The sequence below is a fragment of the Anoplophora glabripennis genome, unplaced genomic scaffold (assembly GCF_000390285.2).
Source record: "Anoplophora glabripennis isolate ALB-LARVAE unplaced genomic scaffold, Agla_2.0 scaffold27, whole genome shotgun sequence".
Lineage (NCBI taxonomy): Eukaryota > Metazoa > Arthropoda > Insecta > Coleoptera > Cerambycidae > Anoplophora > Anoplophora glabripennis.
In genome coordinates, this window is record NW_019416292.1 from 706,388 (window position 1) to 730,874 (window position 24,487).

General features: G+C 33.0%; 1 protein-coding gene across 1 annotated transcript in view; it reads left to right on the forward strand.

Annotated features, from left to right (window-relative positions):
* Nucleotides 1–24,487, forward strand: part of LOC108909782 (prominin-2) — a gene marked incomplete at its 5' end in the record, with an annotated part of 56,957 nt that overhangs the window by 11,535 nt on the left and 20,935 nt on the right. The window contains 12 exons of the mRNA XM_018714208.1: nt 1,021–1,208; nt 2,984–3,079; nt 3,453–3,655; nt 9,179–9,317; nt 10,515–10,685; nt 16,656–16,983; nt 18,299–18,473; nt 18,601–18,948; nt 22,491–22,649; nt 22,962–23,086; nt 23,729–23,779; nt 23,840–23,926. Coding sequence (XP_018569724.1) covers nt 1,021–1,208; nt 2,984–3,079; nt 3,453–3,655; nt 9,179–9,317; nt 10,515–10,685; nt 16,656–16,983; nt 18,299–18,473; nt 18,601–18,948; nt 22,491–22,649; nt 22,962–23,086; nt 23,729–23,779; nt 23,840–23,926 — 2,070 coding nt within the window. The remainder of the gene's footprint in view (nt 1–1,020; nt 1,209–2,983; nt 3,080–3,452; nt 3,656–9,178; nt 9,318–10,514; nt 10,686–16,655; nt 16,984–18,298; nt 18,474–18,600; nt 18,949–22,490; nt 22,650–22,961; nt 23,087–23,728; nt 23,780–23,839; nt 23,927–24,487) is intronic.

Below are 24,487 nucleotides of genomic sequence, written 5' to 3' on the forward strand. Positions count from 1 at the left end.
TTCATGTACGGAGCTTTTTGGAATGCCCTCCTGAATAACAATTTTTCTTATACTTACATTGGGATTATTCTCTATCGAATTCAAAATACGAGCTTCTGCTGTTCTAGTATTCCGTTGTCGACCTACATAAAAAATTCTAGTTTTGAACGATCCAAATTCTCCCAGTCTTCGATGAATAGTACTGAACATTCGCAATTGGGGTAGATTTCTATTTGGAAATGCTTCGCGATACAAACGTCGTGCTGCAAGAGCATTTCCAGCAGCTAAACCGTAATAATAGTCCCGCAACTCCACGTTAGAGTAATTGTTTTTCATTTTTATGATAACAATTACTACAAAATAACTTGTACAAAACTACTATCTGTCAAAACTAAACTTGTTTCCAAGGCAACTAAGCGCTTGTTTCCAAAGCATGCTATGTTTAATGTAGAAAATAAATTAAAATGATTTCGTATTCAACACATGCAAGCAATGTTATTTTAGCGTTTTTCTCGAAAACGGTTAGATTTATCGAAACAAATAAAGTATATCCTTTTTATGTCAAAAGGTTAGGAGAACAAAAATATTCAGTCAAAAGTCGCATAAAGTGTAGTACAAAAAAGTTGGAACCATTCAAATCAAAAAAACGGTGAGCAAATTTATAATCCTCATCCCGAAAAACTACCATGTACGAAATTTCGTCAAAATATTATGAGTGTGGCAAAAGGTATTGGAAAAAAACTGTAAATAAAATTTAACTTTAACACCTTGTAACTCCGTTAATAATCAGTTTTGGAAAAAATGTTGTAGAAAGAGGTAGGATTTATTTCCGGTCTAGAATTATCCCCTGAATTTTTTGCTCATCATTTCCGGACACTCTGTATAAATAGTTCATTACAAACATAATGTGAATTTCTATCGTCATTTTCAGCATGAACCTAATTTGCAATTGCATGTGAGCTGATGTTTACACATCACCAGAATTTTAAAGTTTCAGTTTCTCCAAATCTTCTAACTTATATTTCTCGTCCATTGTTCCAGTTGTCCTATTATTCTCATCCTAGCCGGCAATGAGCAGATATCCAGGTCGATATCGAGGGGGCCGTCGTCCGTCAGTTTAATTTACGAGGATGTCAACACGTTTATAAGGAATACCCATATGCAGATGTCCTTTGTGGTGACGTCGTCCTTGGATATCACTATCGAGGCGATCCGGAAGGATCTGGAGGGTAAGGACAAGAGGGGTCTCGAAAATCGATGTCTATGTCACACATTGAGAGAAATATCCAACGAATTTAAAAATATTTCAATATGTTAGATTTATTAATGGTTATATCGTGTATTGGGGCTATAATCTCTCAATGTCTGCTAAGAATGTGCCGTCTTTTTATTTTAAATAATGAAGGATAAGCCAGGAGAATCAAATCCTGTTACACATACACCATATTTATTTGGTTTAAAGGAGCTAACGTGTTCAAGAATGATTCTCGCTTACTCGAGTCCTCATCTAGATTTTATAAGGCACTTAAACTTTATTGCTTTTTAAGTGATTCCGATCTTAAACGCCCTCGAATAGAAATAGAAGGCACAGCCGTGTCTGGAAAAATCCTTTTCGAAATAAGGATTGCTTAGAATGAATTACTGGATCGGACGTTTAAAAAGGCTATTATTTATTATCATAGCTTTGCTGAGGTATACTTATAAACTACTAGTTATACTTTTCACAATGTTAAAATATTTTTTGTTTTAACAAGTCAAAAAGCTACATTATTGTCTTTAGAATAACAAAATTTCTAGTAAAGTTAAAAATGAGGATCAACTTAGTTATTTTAAACGAAATACTGTATTTTGCATATCCATGTTATAATTCCAAAGGTCTAGAGTCACACGCGATATACAAGATGTTGGATTTACAGATATATCGCATTTATTTATTCAAATACCACTGAAAAGGTTTAAATCATACGGATAAAGACTAATAACTGAACTAATTAAAGACAAAAATTAAATAAATTAGTTTAAAAATATGAATCAGTGACAGATATACTACCATTTTTTTGAAAAACTAACCATTCTTGATTGTTCCCTCTGTTTATTCTTCGTATTCGACTATTAAAAAAATAATTAGTTAAGGAAACCCTTTGACGAAAGAATTAGTCAAAGGTTGTTTTTATGAAAGTATTGTCTTCGACAAATAAAAATATTCTCACATTGGGAAAGCGCACATTTGATTTACTAACACTTAAAAAACATGGAGATTGGTGTGCTTCTGCAGTTGCACGATATATCGATAACTGCTTATCAAATAAGATTCACATTTCTCAAAAAATCGTGACAAACCCAAAATAAGTCTAGTAGGTACTAGAGAAAATAACACAATTGAAGTATTAAACCAAATAAATGAATATTTTCAAAAAAGGACACAAATTTTTGCGTAAACGATTTTCGATGGTTCCTATATATTTATTTTGTGAAACAGAAAGTTTTAAACTTATCCAACTTTTCTGAATTAAAAAAATAATAATAATAACTCGAAAATTGCTGAAGTACCTAAAGTAAAAAAAAAATTCTTAGAAATACGATTAGGATGTTTCAACAATTAATTGTAATACATCTTTTTAAATTTTAAAACCGTGTATCTATAAAACCAGTTGTTTCAGATATTAGTTCCTTAAGACTTTAAGTCTAAATAATCAAACGAATAAGCTCCTCATATTACATCATAAACTTAGAAACCAACATATAAATTTATATATTTGAATGGAAATGTATTTAATGGCATAAACTTTAAAGACCTGCTACAATCTGATTCATCTTATATTTATTTGAATGTCAGTCTCTCACTCTATTTTCAGAATAAAATATTTAATAAACTTTTTTCCTCATCGACAAGTGAATATATCACTCCGTCCTACATTACTTTCATTTCATCATCCTGTCGCCCGGATTCGCAAAATGTAGCCGTAAATAGAAATAAGTTCAAAACTTTTATGCATCTTTTCAGCCGTAGACGTGCTGCTGGGAAAGCCGTATCAACAGGAACTGTCGTCGGAGACCGGAATTGATATCGCCCTGCTCGGTCTGGACGACTTGAAAACATGTAAGTTCGCTTTTGTAATGAATACCTGTTTACTTTGTAGGAGCTAAGTAAGTCCTAATATCGTTTTAAGGTCGCAGTACAGAGATTGTCAGTTATTTGTGAATTGTCTCAAGAGAAACACTGAAATTATCGTGAATGTAGCTTTTAATACAAAATACAGTGCAGTATTTCATTATTTCTTTATTTTCACTCAACTTTCCAATCTCTTATTGCAATCCGTTGAACCACTATGAGTAACAGCATAACCGCTGACATCTAGCGGGGGTCGAATCAATTACTGTGCATATTTTACTCTCACAATCAGTGTAGATAACCAATAAGAATTATTTTTAATGTATTTAAATCTGTATCCTCGTATATTTAATGGACTCAGCAACTTCCCATTTGACATCGCTGGTGTCGGACATTCTAAGTGAATGCGCTTCAGCGCGTATCGCCGGAAGTATGTTGCAGGAGCAGTTGGTGGAGATCTCCAGACAACTAACTGTGGCCAGGCAGCAGTGCAGCACGAAGGACCGCACGCTTTGCTACACGCTGCAGCACTCTGGATTCGACGTTGCGTTCTCCGTAGACAATGTAAGTGAAAAATGAATAATCAATTCGTAAACGAAAATGCCTTTCATATTTCTTCATTATTTAGGGAACAGTACATCCTAATATCTTCAATCGGTTTATAATATAACTATAGACCAGTGTAATTTATAAAATAATAATATTCCAGCGGATTTCCCGTTTGGCAAATAAATTGCGCCATAAACTGCCATAGATCCATTAAAAGTTTGTCGGGCTGGGTAGGGTAATAGAAACCTCACATGAACTATAAATAAATTGCACCGAACTATCGAAGCTGCAAACTTATAGGACCCCAAAGGGAAACTCGAGAGCAAAACTGTTGTGTGGAAGAAATGATAGCGTTTTTAATATCCGCGGTAATATAATCTGAATCGATATTCAATATATAAAAGCAGCGTTTAAAGAAATAATCGAAGGTCAAGCGTTTTTCAAAAATGTAATTCATAACATCAAAAATCAAAATTAAAACTACTTTTACAGACTAGCATTATACATAGTTAATTGAAAGAGTATATTAATCTTTGATAAACTTCTTATTGTTCGCATTTCGGAAGTTCAGTGAAAATTACTTAATACTAAAATACACAGGGTGTCTCGCTTAAACGTGATACAAGCCTGTAGCTTCTTTATTTTTTAGCGATTTAAAAAAATTTTTTTTAGAATGTAGGATAAAACTAAAAAAATAGAATTTTCTATATTTTCTTAAAATGATGGGCGATGGAGCAAGTCTAACCCTGGACTCTTTGGTCTAGTCTTTGAAACAGACTACTTTTATTTTTTTTGTGGGTCTGTGTAATCCTTTTCATTCTAAAATTCGGAAATATTAGCGATTTTAAGCTATTTTTTTTTCAGGTTAGAAAATTCTGGTGATTTGCTGAGGCAACTCTGACATCGCATTCGGATTTATCGAGTCAAAATACACGGAAATGCATAGGTCAGACCACAATTTTCAGTCTCTGTTAAATTATAACCAGGATCGTAGAAGTTAATTTATTAATTTTGTGGAATGTTGAGCTTTGTTTAAGGTTAGGAAGAATTTGTGAGCTTTTGAGCCAAACCTGACTTTCGAATTCGTATTCAGCGTGTCAAGATACATGGGAATATGAAGATCCGACCAGCCGCTGATAAATAATACTTTGATTTTAAATGCTGATTATGTGTTAGAAAATGTTAGAAAATTCTGTTGATTTGCTGTAGCAATTCTGACATTGGATTCAATCAAATCTGGTGGCTCAAAATACATGGGAATAAAGTATTATTGGTCATTTGCACAAGACTTTTTTTGTGGAACTATGTAATGTATCTATCTAAATAGAAAATAGAATTGGTTTTATCCATAAAAAGAAAAACGACATATTTTTCCACCATCGAATTATCTCATGTATCATCACTATATTGAAATCAAGTAAACTTATTAAGTAATACCTACCTCGTACCAAATTTGAGTTTATTTGGTCAACCCTTTTCGAAACCGTTAAGAAAAACGTTGTTTACACTTCTTTTAACACTCTGTAGAATTCAGTTCGCGCATCCCGGTGCAAATTAATCACCCCATGCATTAAACATTCAAATCTAGTTTGCCCGCTGAATAGCTTGACTAAATCGCGGGAGTTCACGACAAATACTCGTAAATATAACGGAGGCTTCCTCGACCCCAACTAACTCCAGTCGTACCCCATGTAAGTAATAGCTTGAGATGTAATAATGGTAAGGTCTCAGTATTAAGCGCTTACATCGGAAGCTGCACTGTACAAGGTAATATTTAATCGCTGCACTATCTAGATATGTAATTAGGACCCTCCATAGATTACGGAGTTATCGCGAAGAGGCAGTTATATCTAGCTTGTATTTCATAGAAAGGAGCCCAGTAGACTGTGAATGAACCTAGAGCTGTAGTCTCTTGAATACCGTGAATTGGGATATCAGACCAGAGATAGGTTTCATCGAAGAATGTGGCTGCGAAATCGTTGTTAAAAGCAACATTTGGAATCTTCTGGTAATTAAAAATTTGTTACAATTGGCAAAATCTGTTTCATCAAAAAGAAAATTATTCAAATATGCATATATTTTTTAATCTACGAAAAAAAAAACAAAAATCGCTAATGGCGATTGTACTAATAATTACCTTGGAGACTGAATAGTCCACGGGCCCACGTACAAAGAAAAAAATGATTACCAGCAAGCTGTAACTTTGCGCTCAGCTTAAGTTTGTCGAGTCTCCCAAGTTTTGACTATGAGGAAAATTCAACAGTGGTAAGTTTTCCCGTGATTTTCAGGAAAACATGTCAATCTGGCATAGACATGGAATGTTATGACCAGCACTTTCTTTTTAAGATTAAATGAAAGATATATTTTTTTAAACCTCCCAAAAAATTTGTCCGACAAAAATTTTGGTATTTTAAGTTTATCCCCCATCCCAAATATGTCGATTTGGTGACATTATGGTTGATGACAACCAGCAAGCTGATTTTTCTGGGACGGTTTGGTAATAAGATTTGCAATGAAAGTATCTTATTGTCCGACAAAATTCTTGAGAAGTTTTTGTAGTCCGACGCTCCGAAGATGTCGACTTAACGACAACATCGTTGGTGATAACCAGCAATCTGGTTTTGATTTTTTTCTCTAATAATAGAAATGTTGTCCGCCGAAAAGATTGGATAATTTGCCTTAAAAATGGGAAAGATAACTATTTTTGTGAGACCTAATGTTCGTTCCGCTATAAAATAATTAATTTTTTAATGAAAAAATAAAGAAGAATAAAGAACAAAATTATCTTGTTAACAGAAACAACAGAAATTCATAAATAATTATGTCTATAAAAATTAATTTAATTAATTTCCATCAAAATGATTTCTTTGTTCAAAAAATTTTTAGTTTATAAAATAAAATGTACATTTTATTTTTATTTGTTTATTTATGTACATGTTCTTGAAACACCAATTAAACCAATTTTAAAAATATATTAAATCCTCATGGGAAAATAATAGAGGTAGTTCATGTAAAAAATTTTTCTTAGACGCGCCTTTTCGAGATACAGTGTGTTGAAGTTGTTACTTTCCAAATTATCTTTAAAGCGGCTAAAGATAAAAATGTCAAAAGTAGTGTCGCCGACGCAGGTAATTGGAGGGGTACAACCGAAAAATAATATGTTAAAAGTCAAAATTTGTTACATTTCTAAACGGTTCTGTAAACTCTAAAGCTTACTACAAAAATATATATACTTGTCGAAATTCGGTAGCATGTACCATTTTCGAGAAAAATGAAGTTGCATAGAAGCAAGTGGGGGACAATTTTAGCACCTACTGTAGTAGCTGCACGCAAAGTTACAGCTTGCTGGTAATCATTTATTTTTTTGTACGTGGGCCCGTGGACTAGAAGTAAAAGCGAAAGTGTCTAATATTTAAAACAATTATTTCGGTAAAAAAATCCCAGCATTCTAAAAACGTTTATAATTCTATTTGAAATACGTGCAGCTACTATTCCAGTCAGCTGAACATATCTGCGGCATTCCGAATTACATGTTTGACATTTTAATATGCACCGTTTCGAATTCATACATTAATAATGGAAACTATTTTAATAATCTGCAATATTCTGCATCAAAGTATGGCGGGATAATAATATCAAACAATATTAACCTGCAGTGCCTCGATGTGTTTCCACGAACTAAACTAGTTCCATAAAATGGCCGTTAGAGTGCAAAGGCTTAAGGTTATTAGGAGCAATATTATCGAGTTGCATCGTAAAGAGGTGCTGGTGCTTCATGTTATGTCTACGATGGAGCTCGCTAGATCCATACTATGAACTATATAAATCAGAGCAAATTTAGTAAACTGAAAACCATTTATTAATACTACAAAACTATAACGATTATCCCTTTGAATCACGATAAATGAAATAAAACTCACAAAAGAACTCAAAATTCTTGCTCGTCCATATTTCTTCATTGTTATGCTCAAATACAGATACAGGTACAATTATAAAACATTAAAGACAACTAAATATATTACTTTATAGTGCCATAATATGTCAAATTGTTTATGAAATTGTTTACTTTGTATTCTTAGTTCTGTTAGATATTGCAAAAGTACCTGTAATAATTTGAATATCACATAGTTACATTTTAAAACATGTACACAATTTTAATATCGATGTTTTTATTCTACTTTTTAGTAATTTTATAGAATACATAATTTTAATTTTATTCAAAAATATAACATCATATAGTGCCAAGGTTTTTAAAATCTAACCATGATTTTTCATATAAAAAAACAGGATGTCATCTGCGATACTTATTATTATACGTCTGACGATAATATGACGTCATATGTAGTGCAAATAATATCGGGCCTAATATACGACATTGTGGAACTCTACAACCCACTGTCTACTTTTCTAACTGTTAAACAACTTTGAAATAGTTTATAAGTTGGACGTCTAAAACCGATATTCTCCAAGGAATGCAGATTCATATGGCTTTTAGTATCAAAGGCTTTAGCCAAGTCAATAAAGATGCCTAAGCCTTCATATTAACCAGAGCATCCTCTGGTGTCCTAACTTCTCTGAAGCCATATTGCTCGTTCCGTATAATTTTTTTTTCTCAATACACTGTTATTGTTATTTTTAATAATTTTTGTATAGGGGCTGAATTACTGCAAATATGAGTGCCGAAGGGAAAAATTCCAGTTTCTACACTCTTGTTAAAAAGGTATATTAGAGGCTCCACAACATAAGTAGGTTTTTCTTTCAAGTTTTAAAGGTTATTTGGTCAACGCCTGGTGATTTTTTATTTTCAGATCAGGTGGGAGCAAGATATAATGAATCTTTTAATAAAGCTTTTTTAAATAGACTATTACTATTATCCTTTTCTTCAAAGTTTTTACAAATAGATATTTGTAAAATAATCACAAAACACGTTCACTATTTCTTATTCCTCTGTGACTGAGTATCTTTTACCCTTTTTAATACGTTTAATCATGGTTATATTTATTTTTAGTTTTATTCACACGTTGCTATATTTTAAGAGTTAACAAATCGTTTTGTAAATTTTTAGAATTCCAGTTGGCACTTTAATTCATTATTCAGAGGGTTCACCAATAATTTTTTTATATTTTTTTATTTTAGGTAAATAAACTGTCAATATAATTCAGAAGGTTTTAGGATCAAAAATTGGAATATATATCCTGTTTATTTGTATTTTATGTACTAGTCGTAAAATATATATATTAAATCCTAAAGCCGTTCTAGCGGTCATAAAATAAGAAATACATCTTCAATCATTTCTAATATATATAACACATACACAGTATAAAAAATGTAAGGAATATCTCATCTCATCGCACACTTTCTAATATGACGAAAAACAGGTTGATTCATAACTTATCCAAAAAATTTGCGAATAGATGCGTCAAGAAAAATTTTTTTACGATATATTTACGGTTCCAGAGCTTTACCAGCCGAGTAACTACAACGGTATACCTTCGAGAATTTTACGGCATTGAATTTTACACATTTTACATTTTTCAGATAACCAACGACGTGAAAATAAGACACTTGGAGCGCTTTGGCACCGAGGAAATGTTCAACGCCAGCGTTGAGGCGGCTCGTAAAGCCTTTGCAGAAGTTCCAGACCAAGTTGCTATGGAAACTTCTACACATATAACAGGTAACGTTCGAAGAACTTTGGCAAGGCATCGGGATAAACGCTGTTAAAGCTTTCTTAGTTGCATTGCACCAAGTCGAAGGTGTACAAAATTTAAAGTTATGGCGGAGGCGCTGGGAACGAAACCGGGATTAAGCAACGTAAAATAAAATAGTCAACTTGAAAGTTATCGTTATAAAAGCGCAGTATTAGAAATTAGAAGAAGAAAAAGTTACAACTAATAAAATTTACGTAAACCTACATTATGTGTCTATAAAGTTAATTTTACGAATTAAAAGAATGTATCATTTCTTTCTTAGATACTTCATAGTTTTCGCATTCGAAAGTGTAATGAAATATTTTTACGGTACAATTCTCCTGTCGTTTTGAATTTGTTACGAGCAGTGTTCCAATGTAATATTTTAGAATTTATTTTTCATATCTGGAATACAAACTAGGATCGGATCTTAGAGTCAACATAATTTTATGATAGATTGAATAAAAGTACACATATGCTTGAATGGAAGCAATTATCTGTTCGCTTTTATATTTACCTTCAGATTTCTACCGATTTAATACAACATTAAAACTTTTCAAGGCGGGTTTTGTCTGTTATCCTTCTCGCAGACCTGAAGCACGGAAGTTCGTGTATTTTAAAATAAACTGAAAAGGAAATAAGTTGAGATAGCTAACTGTGGAATTTATTTTTGTCATTGCATGGAGAAATGTGGTTTTACATAATATTTCAAATATTTCAGACAGCCCTAAAGATTCTTGTAACTCTAGTTATGCATTAAATACAGAAACAAATGCACTTTGAAGAATAGTAAATGTATTAATAGTTTTTTTAAGTCGTAACAGTAGTTTAAATTTAATTCCTACTCAGATTTACCACCTAATTGAATTACCTAGTTGCAACTGTCAAATATAATAGTTATTCATAAAGTTACTGAAGGTGTAAATTATAAAGCAACTAATTAAATTAGTTTGAAGATATCAGGGCACTTAATTTGAATAAGACTGAATTGGTACATCCGTATATTCCTTGAACTTGAACTTTTGTTTCCCTTTAACTTCTGAAAATACATATAGCATTATTAATAAAATACTAATATCAAGCAAAAGCAAAAATGGATGAATTGTTATTATTGTTATTGTACCCGTATCAACTTAATAGTGTAATAAAAGCGAATACTCGATAAAGAGATGTTTTTTTTTTAGAAATCAAAGCCCTGCTAAGCAGAAAGAGAACCGAAGTATACAAATCAACCCACGCCTTGGACGTCCTGACGACGTCCCTGTCAGAAGCAATGCGGACTAGTGAGGAGTCCGTTTCTACGGTAATCCAAAGGGCTGCGGACTTGGATTTGTGGAGATGGCTCAGTGTATTAGGTCTGTATAATGTCCTTGAATTTTTGTACAAAAGCGAAACTTCAGGGTATATACTTTATTATTAATGGTATGCGCATATATTTTATTTGTACAACCCAAGCTATAGGAATTCCACTGTTTACTGATAATAAAAAATAGTTAAATTGTTATATTCACAGTAATAAATAACGTTTTCTAGTGTCACGTAACAAGATTCTAAAAAAGTATTAAATATTGAGGAAAAAAAATTGTATTGTTATTAGTTTTATTTTGATTTTCTCAGGATAATTTTGTTCTATCTTTGTACTTTATTTATATTCATTCTGTTTTAAGGTAATTTAAATAAATGATGATGTACCCTTCAAAGAACGATATCGTTTTTGCATATATAAAGTTAGCAGATATCTGTTACAAACTAATTATTTTAAAAAATGTACGTACAAATTTCTGTCCTTTGTAATGCATCATGGAGAAGGTAAATTTTATTAAACGAATGTGGATATTGCGCTGGAGGTAAAATATAAAACTTTTCGCTCTGTGTAAGCACTATACAACTCCGATATTACTTTAGTTCTAGTTTATATAAGCAGATGTTGACTTCTACGTAAGGATTTTACTGTAAAACATAAAACTGTAAAATCTTGAAAACATCAGGGCGCAATTTGTTACAAGATTGAGTAAAATGTATGAAGTAATTCGGATGTAAGAGATTTCCAAAATACATACATATTAAAATAACAAATTCGTTCTGTAAAACATAAACATAAAGTTACTACGTTTAGTAACTTTTGTAATGGAAACTAAATATTAACATAACAATAACATTTCCATCATACATATTCAAGATTTTGAAACAAGCAAGCAATTTAAATTTTCATTATCGAAACAAATATACTTGAACTTCCACTTTATTCACGTCTGAAATTATTATTTTACAGTAAAAGTTACATTCAATAAAGAAGTAAAGTTCCAACGTGGTCCATAAATCAATAGATGTGATGTGACATAAAATAACTTAAACAAATTGGCTTTAGGTATATTAGTAAAGTATACTTTTTAAGCAGAAAAGTTGGGAGAAAAGATTTATCCAGTCCAAAGTGCACAGTGGCACAAAAAAGTTTTGGTCTTTTAAATGCGTCCTAATGGTTGCTTGTAGCACCCTCTTCTAGAGGATACAACGAAATCGTCGATAAAATTGAATTTCTCATCCAAGAAAAACCCCAGATATGAAATTTTACGAAATTAACTCGAAATAGTCGAAAGGTATTAAAGAAAATGTTATTTATTTTTTCAAATGCAACACCCTGTATGTTAACCGTTTATGAGCAATATGAGCTATATGACTTTTCCCCATTAATTTTCGTCGTAGAATCTAGTGGTAAAGTTTGGGACATTTTTTAACAGATGTGTCTATGCAGGGAGAGGGTGAAGAAGTTTTATTAAATAAAAGGAACATAATAATTTTTAACGATGTATCACCTCCTCAATTTTTTCGTACTTCGTACTTACTTATTTGCACCTTGTAACGAGCGTTCAAATAAAAACGAGGTCGAGTTGGCTCTGACACATTGGACGTAGGGAGTAGCTTATAGCGACCAACTTAACCTCATTTCTCAACGAACAAACAATTAAAGGAGCTGCGGAAAGTGTCCCCCTCCTTGTTATAACAATAAATTAAAGCAGCTGCTGAAAGTGTCCCCCTCCTTGTTCCAAGCACTTTTCACACCTGTTCCTCAAAGAATTAAAGACATTTTCTAAGATGCTCGGGGTATTGTTAATTTCACGAATCTTGTCTATAAGTCGAGCCTGCAGATGGTTTAAATCAGGAATAGGCAGTTCAAAAATAGTGTTTTTAAGGTAAGGCCACAAAAAGAAATCACACGGCGTAATATCACATGACCTCGGTGGAAATTCATGTTCAGCATTGAGACTTATTAGTCGATTTTGGAAAACTTCCCTCAACATATTCATCGTCTCGCCTGCCGTATGTGCCCTTGCGCCATCTTGTTGAAAGTAAAAGTTTGTAATTTCGTTTTCTTCCAGCTGGTTAACAAAAGGAGCGATAATTTCTTCTCTATACCTTTGCGCAGTAAGAGTACCATTAAAAAAAATAGGTCCATAAATCCTCCTTCGATTGAGAGCACACCAAACTCCAATTTTTTGAGCGTGTAGAGGGCCCTCGACAAAAAAGTTATCTGGTTTTTCAGAAGACCACATTCTCATATTCTGTGAGTTTACGTAACCACTTAAATGAAACCAGGCTTCATCAGAAAAAAAGGTGATATTATGAAGTTCACCGTAGTTGCTTAAAAACCATTCACAAAATACAGCCCGTCGCGGAAAATCAACCTCATGAAGTTCTTGCTGACAAGTTAAACGATAGGAGAACAAACGCAAATCTTTTTTTAACACTGTGTGGCAGGTACCGACTAGTGCTGGCAACTGAAATCGGTTTTTTGGATAGTCGGTTAACCGGTTTCGGATAATTCGGATTTTTATGAAATCCGAAAACCGGTTATTCGGTTATTCGATTCTTCAAATATCCGAAAACCGGTTATTCGGTTATTCGAATCTTCAAATATCCGATTATTGAAATAACCGATTATTCGATGATCTACTTCCTTTTTTTAGAGATCGATTTGTCCGATTGCAATTGACCGACTTCCAGATTTTTGTAGACTTTTTTTTTTAGACAATTTCTCCGGTCTGTCTTTGTAAAGCACCGATTTTCAGATATCCGGTTTTGGCGATTCATTCGAATAACCGGTTTTATCTGAAATCGGTTTTTACGGAACCCGGTTAACCGGTTTCACTTTTTTCCGGTTTTTGGCAGCACTAATACCGACTGATACTCCCACCATTTGTGATAAAACACGTACAGAAGTTCTTGGCGCAATTTCCATTATTTGTTGGACATTTTCTTTTAATTCTTCAGTCCACTTTTTAGGTCGGCCGCTTCCTTCTTTTCTTGTTACACTGCCCGTTTCACGAAAAACATTAACACAACGCTGAACTGCACTTTGAAAAATTTTGTACTCAACAACGCCGGGAAATTGATTTTGAAATTCTATGAAACATTCCTCAATAGAATACTTCCATATTCCATCAATCTTGCGTCCATTTCTAAAGTAGGACTCTATGATAAACACTTTTTGTTCTTGAGAAAACACCATTTTAAACGCTTTTTAAAACGAAAATATTCAAATTGATAGCGGCGATATAGCGCTTTGACAGATGACGTTTAAGTTCATTTGCTATACGCTACGCCCTACGTCCAAATTTTCAGAATCAACTTGACCACGTTTTTATTTGAACGCTCGTTATATTGTACGCGGCGCATTCGCCATTTTCTACAATTTTGAATTTATTTCTTAATTTCAGTTTAAAAAATTATGAAAATAAAAATTTCAATACTCTCGCGAAACTACAAATTCAATTTTTACTGCATCAAGAAGCAGCGTTAAATACGATGATTGTTAAATATTTAATTCTTTGAGACGTATTTTAATATAGGAGGCGACATTATGGTTTAACAGAAGAACTCATGGGTAGGAGACTGATTAATATGACATAAAAGTTGACGCAACCCTTCATGTGTCCAACAAAACTCCTACCGACCCCACACGCACGCTAGATTGATACAGGATAAGCGCCAATTTGCGCCTTCTGCTGCACGAAAACAAAAGAGGACTGACCCTCGGCCCGCTATATTTATTTTCGCCAGACAAAACCGTAAGTCATGCCCACAGAAAGGGGGTTCATAAACGCGATTAACCCCGTTCAGCGCCTTCAAAAGAAGCGATGACACCCAGTCACTTTCCACCCCTCTCCCCTTCCCTTGCCGCCGTGACGGACATATTTGCTTTTTATTCAAAGTTTCTCGGTAATCACTTAGAGGGAATTTCATAACCGCGGGCGGTTATGCAAAGAATATAGAGACCGAGCTCGGGTAGCAGAATGGAGGTCGTTAAGTCTCTCGGGGAAGGCTGCATTATTTAGGTGGACGGCCGAATGTGAGACGAGCGCTACGCTGCATAAGAAAAGGGGAAGGAATCTTCCTTCTTGCGAGTCTAAAGCTCCAAAGAGCTCTGATTTGTCCTTGAAATAGTACATAGTACAGAAAAAAGACTGTCGTAGACACTAACGAGAAGGTACATACAATCTGTTATTCTCTTGGTAAACACATTTATTTACTGTTTAATTACACTGAAAGAAATGGGCTTATTAAACTGTTTATCTAGAATAATGTGTATAAGCGCATATTAAAACTTTTATAACCAATATACAACTTTTATTAAAAAAAAGCAATCATCTCCATACTCATTATTCAATCAGTTTAACTGGAAGGTGCTTAATACACCTTATGCATCTATGAAATAAAAGTTATAATGAATTACTTATACATTATTAGGTGTTATAGACTTTATGTTCCAATTGCAAAGTAGGGAAGATTTGTTGTATAAAGACCAGTATCCGAATTTGTATATAACAATTGTATTAACAGAATTATTCGTTCTTATACTGAATATGTTTCCGTTTTTAACGTGTAAAACGCATCTTATAATGGTTAAGTGATCGTCACCTCTCGGTCATCATATGTCAGACCCGAGAGCGAAGTGCGCCGACTCAATAAGAAACCTGGTTATTCCAGCCGCTGATTTAGGGTTCGCCACACGAGCTCATCCCTTCTAAAATTTCAGTTTCAGTAGCATGCTATGCATGAAGCAGAATGGTACTCAAGTATCTTATACAGTCCACTTTTATTGTCCATACATGTTCAATCATCGTCAAAATAAACACACAAAACCACAACGTCTTTATTATCTTTACTCAAGAAGAGAAAATACAACAATCGTAAAATTTCCGACAGTCCGCTGTGCATCGACTTACACACGTCTAGTTTGATGAAAATGGACAGTATATGCACAATACTGCATAATAATTGTGGGATACATGATCATATCGCGTTGTGTGAAATGGAAAATTATTATGTAAGTATCTAACTGTTTTATGGCTTGTAATTGTTTTGTTTTTTCAAATGTAAATCTTGTCTAAATCTTAAAAATTATTATTTTGTAGGTCCTATTAGAAATCGCTGATGTTAAGTTTTACATAAGATGGAGGAACAGAAGGTTAGCGGTGACAAAGAAGAGCATGGGTATAAAGTCAATCAACCAGAGGAAATAAAATTATATGGAAAGAAGCTCAACCTTTCTGGGGATGCTTCATTCTTAAGATGGAAGAGTTATAGTGCAAATTCTCATGTAATACAAGAAAATACGGGTGCATCGTTGCTAAGAAAATAAACTGGACAGTTTTGGGAGCGATTTGTCATCATTTTTAATGCTTAAAAGTATGTTTTATGTATGTTTACATTAGAACCTTAGCTTGTAATTACAGTTATCCAATAAAATTTCTGAAAACTTAATGACATGTTTTTAACTCATATAGAGTATACAACAGTTTAATACATTTATTATTATAAAACTTATAACCAGTACTAGATGTTCTAATAACGATATGGAACACTTTAATAACAGTTATTGCTATTATTTCGTAAAGGGTATAAAAAATGTTGTATACTAGTTATACAATAATTTAATAAAGAATAAGGTTTATAGTCACTATACAACTGTGCTAGCAATACGCGTTTTATATCCAATATTCACCTGTTCAACTGTCACATATGTCTTATAATGGTATATAGAATTCTAATAAAGAATAAAACGCATTTTTTTCAGTGTAAATTTTACAATTTGCACCCTGATAAAAATGTGGAAAAACGAAAAGTTCCTGTTTGAACATAAGCTACGTGTACCATCGTAAGAACATGTATTTACCTTGAAAAAATTTTCATTATTAATAAAATGGACTAGCCTCTACATTTACCCCAAAAAATTCAGAATGCCGCACAACTTAACGTTAAAATATGAACCCTAGCGTCCCAGAACCCACCAAATATGCAGTTTCACATCACATCTGTTCGTCCAGGTGTTGCCGCCGTCCTTTCCCTAATCTGGGGCCTTCTGCTGTGCGGCGCGCCCTGCGGTTGCGGCCTCACCTCCAGGACCATCCCGTTTCTATTAGCCGGACTCGGAGTGTCCTGCGTCGCTTGTCTGGCCGTTTGGGGTCTGGGAACGCTGGCGCTCGTCGTGGGAGGCCATGGGGAGGCCCTGGTTTGCCGCACACTCTACGAGAAGCCCCATTTTGAGATGCTTTCCGACCTGGTGGACCCTGGGGGAGTTTTCTTTGGGAACGAGGGCGTCTTTGGCATGTTTAGAAAGGGAAATGATAGTGTAAATGTTACAGATGTACTCAGGTATGATCTTGTTTGTTTGTTGATTGGTGTTAATGTACAAAAGTATTTACAGTCAGTCAAAGAAGAAACACACTCAAAAAACTTACGTGTAAAGTGAAGATTTGTTTAATATCTAATAAAATACTTAATAGTAATAATAATAAAACATATAAGTAATGTAAAATTAACACACAAAATATGAAAACAATACAGAAACACTCAATCTAAGATAAAAAGTTCACATTCATTAAAATTTAAAACAAAATACAATGTTCATTTGAAACATAGGCTAATGACACAACTAATTATGAGCAAAAATTCATTAAATTGGTTTATGTCATATTTTACCAGTTACAGTTTTTCCAAATAAGATCCGTCACAGTGCATTAAAGTTGGATTTAATATGCGGTATGAAAGGTTGAGATCTTATTCTAAATAATTTTCTTGCCACATAACTTGACAAACTCGCAATTGGTTGGTGCGTATGTATAAATATTTACCTTCCATTTGGGTGAATTAAAAAGAAATAACTTCTCCTCACATTTTTGTAATTTTGAAAAGTGGCTTTTTCAAGCATTCAAATTAACATCGACCTTACTTACCTTAATTAAATGAGACTAAAATATATAAGCTACTACCCCTTTGTGTTTTTATGGCTGCATTACTGTTTTTAGAGCTACTCGTTTAGTTGGTACTTGAACCGTAAACATTTTAATCGTATATCCTAACAACAATATTCAACACTACCACTCCAAAAACTACATTACCCTTAACTTTGATAATTACATACTTGGAAGTTTTGTTTAGAATTATCATCCCTCCGAGGAAGTCATTTACTAGGTTTTTGCTGCACAAAATTAGTAGAAAATAGTTCCCGAACCTAAATATTGTCGGGGTTTTGTAGGACTTTCTCTGTTAAGATAATTAATTTTGGACTAAATCTGGTATGACAATTATTTCGAGGGAGATGAGACCCTCACCAACAGGACGGCCCATTTTTTTACTGCTGTAGACCCTGTAGATATTATCTAAACCATAACAATTTTAGTTATATTTATATCAGCCAATTTATAAAGAACATCAAACTCTTAAACTTTTGCGAAGCTCTTTACCGAGAAACTAAATTTTCATTAGTTTGTTCCTGAAAGTTTTTCTCTCTAAAAACAAATTCTAACACTTAACAATATCGCAACTTTTTTAATAAAGTACAGCTCCTTAAAAGAACATTTGCTTCTTTGTTGCCATGTCTTCAGATTACTTAAGTTTTTTGCGAATACTTTTTGGGAATAAGTTAAAATAAATTACCTGCGCTTTGATGAAAATTATCGTGTTACAGAAATTGCCAGCGGAATCAGCCAGTGTACCACACTTTCCATCTGTACAATAAAATAAATGTAAACACAGTTACAAATCACAAGGAATGGGACGACATGAAGCTTTTATTTTCCAACTTTACAGCACAGGAGAGCAATTTGGAAATTTTAGGACCTTCCCTTCAGCTGAACTTACAAGTAAATGAATTGTAAATTGGCAAGTTGTAGGAATTAACTTAAACTGCTGCTGTAGTAAAATAGGAGAAATTTTAATAGTTGCTTTGTTTGTAAAACAGACCAATAAAACTCAATCTTTACTGTTCAGATTCTATCGTCGCTCACCTCTACCAACCTGACAACACACCGGACGCAACTTACAACTCCAATAACAAGGAGAGACCTCAAATCCTTCGCAGATCAATTGAACACAGTGTCTAGACAACTGTCAGATCCCATAAGTTCGAGGAAAATCGACAATTTGGCCTTCACGGTAAGAAGAGTTATAAACAACGAGTTGCGCAAGCTTGTTGAGATTCAGAACAGGATGTTGTATAAAATTACAACCTTAGAAGTACTGCTGCCACCTCTTCATAGGCAGGTGAACCAAACGTTGTCCCATTTGACAGCAGTCCAGTACTTCCTTGACAACGAATCTTGGCAAATTTCGGAAAGGGTAAGCATCAGACCCACATTTTTATTACAATTTTTACTTTAATCCATACAGGTTATTTCTAATTAATGTAGCATGGATCAATAATTAAATAACATTTTAATAAACGGAAACATTCACTTACAATTAGAGATAGATTCGCAATATAAGTTTTACTAACAAAAGAAAATATATAAAGTCCAGTTTTCACTTGTACTGTAGGAAGTAATCTTTCTTTAGTTGATCAAAACTTTTTCTATTTCAATCTATATTTCATGCCGATAACGTACATTCATTCAAACAACTGAACATTTACCATTTATCTTGCTGTATTCGGGAGCATATGGAGTATTTGAAAATGATAAATAAGAAGCGAAGTTTCTTTAAGTTCAGTGTAGTAAATTTTATATTTGCCTGTGCACAATTCCGCTGATTTCAGTAACTAAAAGATTATTTTTTATAAACATAACTTCAAGTTCTGGTATTTTAAAAAATTGGGTTGTTCTATGACAGATGATAAAAGAGAAAAAAATTCAAAGGGATACAATGTCTACCATTTCAACAAATAGTTTTTATAAAAGTAAAGTAAAAATTTTTCATTTTCATAGTGTTAGATATAACATACAATGTATAACATTCGGAAATTGTTCAGAATATACAGCGTGTTAGATATTTGTCTACCATTATTTCAGTATAAGATAGATTAAGCATAAATGAAAAAAAGTTGTTTGAGTTTAGGACCATCAATAATTAAATAATATTTTAATAAACAGAAACATTAACTTACAATTAGAGATAGATTCGCAATATAAGTTTTACTAACAAAAGAAAATATTCTAAAGTCCAGTTTTCACTTGTATTGTAGGAAGTAATCTTTCTTTAGTAGATCTAAACTTTTTCCATTTCAATCTATATTTCATGCCGATAACATACATTCATTCAAACAACTGAACATTTACCATTTATCTTGTTATATTCGGGAGCATATGGAGTATTTGAAAATGATAAATAAGAAGCGAAGTTTCTTTAAGTTCAGTGTAGTAAATTATATATTTAGCTAGTGCACAATTCCGCTGATTTCAGTAACTAAAAATTATTTTTTATAAACATAACTTTAAGTTCTTGTATTTTAAAAAAATGGTTTGCTCTATGACAGATGATAAAAGGGAAAAAACTTCAAAGGGATACAATGTCTACCACTTCAGCAAATAGTATTTATAAAAGTAAAGTAAAAATTTTTCATTTTCATAGTGTTAGATATAACATACAATGTATAACATTCGGAAATTGTTCAGAATATACAGCGTGTTAGATATTTGTCTACCATTATTTCAGTATAAGATAGATTAAGCATAAATGAAAAAAAGTTGTTTGAGTTTAGGACCATCAATAATTAAATAATATTTTAATAAACAGAAACATTAACTTACAATTAGAGATAGATTCGCAATATAAGTTTTACTAACAAAAGAAAATATTCTAAAGTCCAGTTTTCACTTGTATTGTAGGAAGTAATCTTTCTTTAGTAGATCTAAACTTTTTCCATTTCAATCTATATTTCATGCCGATAACATACATTCATTCAAACAACTGAACATTTACCATTTATCTTGTTATATTCGGGAGCATATGGAGTATTTGAAAATGATAAATAAGAAGTGAAGTTTCTTTAAGTTCAGTGTAGTAAATTATATATTTAGCTAGTGCACAATTCCGCTGATTTCAGTAACTAAAAATTATTTTTTATAAACATAACTTTAAGTTCTTGTATTTTAAAAAAATGGTTTGCTCTATGACAGATGATAAAAGGGAAAAAACTTCAAAGGGATACAATGTCTACCACTTCAGCAAATAGTATTTATAAAAGTAAAGTAAAAATTTTTCATTTTCATAGTGTTAGATATAACATACAATGTATAACATTCGGAAATTGTTCAGAATATACAGCGTGTTATATATTTGTCTACCATTATTTCAGTATAAGATAGATTAAGCATAAATGAAAAAAAGTTGTTTGAGTTTAGGACCATCAATAATTAAATAATATTTTAATAAACAGAAACATTCACTTACAATTAGAGATAGATTCGCAATATAAGTTTTACTAACAGAGGAAAATATTCTTAAGTCCAGTTTTCACTTGTATAGTAGGAAGTAATCTTTCTTTAGTTGATCAAAACTTTTTCTATTTCAATCTAATTTCATGCCGATAACGTACATCGAGACGTACATTCATTCAAACAACTGAACATTTACCATTTATCTTGCTGTATTCGCGAGCATATGGAGTATTTGAAAATGATAAATAAGAAGCGAAGTTTCTTTAAGTTCAGTGTAGTAAATTATATATTTAGCCTGTGCACAATTCCGCTGATTTCAGTAACTAAAAGATTATTTTTTATAAACATAACTTCAAGTTCTTGTATTTTAAAAAATTGGTTTGTTCTATGACAGATGATAAAAGAGAAAAAAATTCAAAGGGATACAATGTCTACCATTTCAACAAATAGTTTTTATAAAAGTAAAGTAAAAATTTTTCATTTTCATAGTGTTAGATATAACATACAATGTATAACATTCGGAAATTGTTCAGAATATACAGCGTGTTAGATATTTGTCTACCATTATTTCAGTATAAGATAGATTAAGCATAAATGAAAAAAGGTTGTTTGAGTTTAGGACCCATATCATATTTTTTTTTTCGAAAACTGTCATCATTAGTCGACATTTTCGTTAAATTTTCAGTTGACAAAGTTATCCTTTTTTCCTCTTTCGTTCAAATTCTGGACTTTTCGGATAGTATCCAACTGATTTGCTTTTCAAATATTATATTAGCTTTGGAAATTTTCTGATATTGACATTTTTTTGTTAATCAGTTACTTTTTAACATAGAATGTACTGTCCATAACGTCAAAGATTTAATTTTATTAATTTTAGTTCGAAATATGCCAGTAATACCGCTTCGGACACTTTTTGAATTTTCTTCGAACTACACCACCCTTTGAATTCATTGTAGGCAATCTCGTATTGTCTCGACGATTTTTTGGGGATTATTTGTGAAACAGCACTTTGTGCCACTTCCAATACTTCCCCTGGTAAATGCTCGTCTTCACTTTCCGAGCTCAATTTAAATTAAACACTATTAAAATATGAATTGTAATATATAATTCTGACACTCACTACGCCTAAACCGTATTGATTCAAACACGGTTCAAACGAATTCAAATATCAATTAAATTGTTTTATATAACACAATTGTCTTATTTTATTGCAGTTATCAAAAAAATATTGTTTGCATCTCGAATTGCTTTTGCGTTCTCGCTAAGCTCGTCAAAATAATTTCCATTCTTGAACGCAAAAACCATAAAAAAACCATTTCGCGTTCTGGATACAAAAACCGTCTAATAAAATTATGGCAGTCAACTTCCACTGTATAAGCACATTTGGCGCACCCGGTATTGGAAAATAACTTAGTACATTTGCAGTAGATAAAAAAAAGCGATTTTTTTTTTAAGAAAAATCTACTTCAATGTCTGTCGTATAAAGAAGTATCGTTTTTATTACAGACGAGACGTCGATTCATTTCCCGAATCGAGTGCTACTTGGAGGAGCTGAGTAGTCACGTGGGCGATAAAGTGACAAAGGAAATAGGAAAATGTCGCCCACTTTGGGAGATTTTCCACTCCGCCAGATTCTACGTTTGCAAATTAATTGTGGACCCCACGGTAAAAGGGAAATGCATTTAAATATTTCACATTACGTTCTGCTGCTGATTTCAGAGCACATTTTCGCAAATTTTCCTCTAGTCTGTGATAATCAAAGCCTTAGTAATACGCGCTCGCCAACCAAAAAGAGACAAATTTGAATTTTAGGTTCATTTATGCAAAAGATTATTTTATTTTAACTGAGTACAAAATAAAATTGATCTGAAATGTTGTTTGACAATGTTTTATAAGAACTTCACTGATGAGAACGATCTTACCATGGAGGCTTATATTTTCGAATACTTTATAACCCCTGATCTATTTATTTTACAGAATGGAATAGCGTTTTCGAGCTTCTTCTTAATTTTACTGTTTCTGACAATGGCTCCCGTAGTCATAAAACTGGTGGAACATTACAAGGAGGGTAATGAAGATATATTAACTTCGATATCGCATAGGTAAGATAGCACTTTAAATGTATAGACGAAAAGAGCGTAAGAATTTATCTTAATTTGCATCTGAATTCATCTTACTTAGCGGCGTTAATGGGCACCGGTGCTAAAACGATCTTTTGTAGTACGTTTCGGGCGGTTATATTAATACAAATTGTAGTAATCGGGGTTAAGCGATATTAATTAATGTCTGGTGATGTATTAACGGACGCGGACGGTGCAATTACATTTTAACTTTAGCCGAGCCGTGTGGAAATTATTCCAACACGATGTCTTCTTTTTAGGAACAAACAGTAGGTACCTAAATAGACGGCAGTTACTTGAACAAAAGTGGAGGTTGGATTGGAGTTACTCGGAAAGTCTTTTCAATAGCACTAAGTTTGTACCTACATAAAAAGCTTTATCATGTACCCAAATGATTAATATAATGCTGAATGCACGTAGATCTACAATTAAATACAGGGTGTTCAATAACACGAGACCAAAAATTAAGGAACGTGAGATTGTGATTAAGAAATATGCACAAAGACGAAGCAATGTCTCTATTTCTTAAATATGTGGATGTTCTCACCTACTTCATAAAATATTCATTACTGCCTTGCAGATTTTTGTAATTTCTATCGAAATACACCCAACACGATGTTGCAGGGACAGCATGATGATGGAAATCGCGGGAACCTGGGCCACCCCGTCATCCTCGTAAGTAGGGGAAACCCAGTAAAAGTTTGACTTCAAGAATTAAATTCAATGGACTTTCAGGACCCCGGAATTGCCTTCACGGGAGACGGCGCCCTCCCACGCAGAGTCGCCGCCAACGCCTACTGTGACTAGTCCGGAGTTGGGAAGGTATATTACTAATTCATACGAAGTCAAATTGTCCAAATATTTAACGCCTGCTGCTGTGTCGCACGTTAAAAATTAATTTTCCGCTTTAGGCGTAAAGCCCAGACGAAGTTCTGTTGCCGGATGAGAAATTAATACGAATTTAGGTTTCGGAATAACCGCATTATACAAATTATGCAAGGCGATAATTTAGAAGTGGCAGAAATGTGAAGGGAAATTGATAAACAAAATATTTTATCGTCAATCGTCAATAGAGCCTTGCATTACCATTAGGCCAAGCAAATAAGATTTTTACTCGAAAAAAGTCCTATCCGCGAGATTATTGTAAAATTGTCTAAAGGAACATAATACAAGACATCTCTCGTCTCGTGAGTCAAAAGCTTTTATTAGCTAACTTTTCTATTTAAACAAATAAGTGAGGAAAACAGTTTTTTCACTTTGCAGGGAAAACCATCAATTTTAGCGAAAAGTGACTCACAGACAGCTTATAGGGAGTAAAATTATCTACAAAATGAGACTGGTTAAATTAAAATCGGTTAATAAACAAAAAAGTTATTGCAAAAA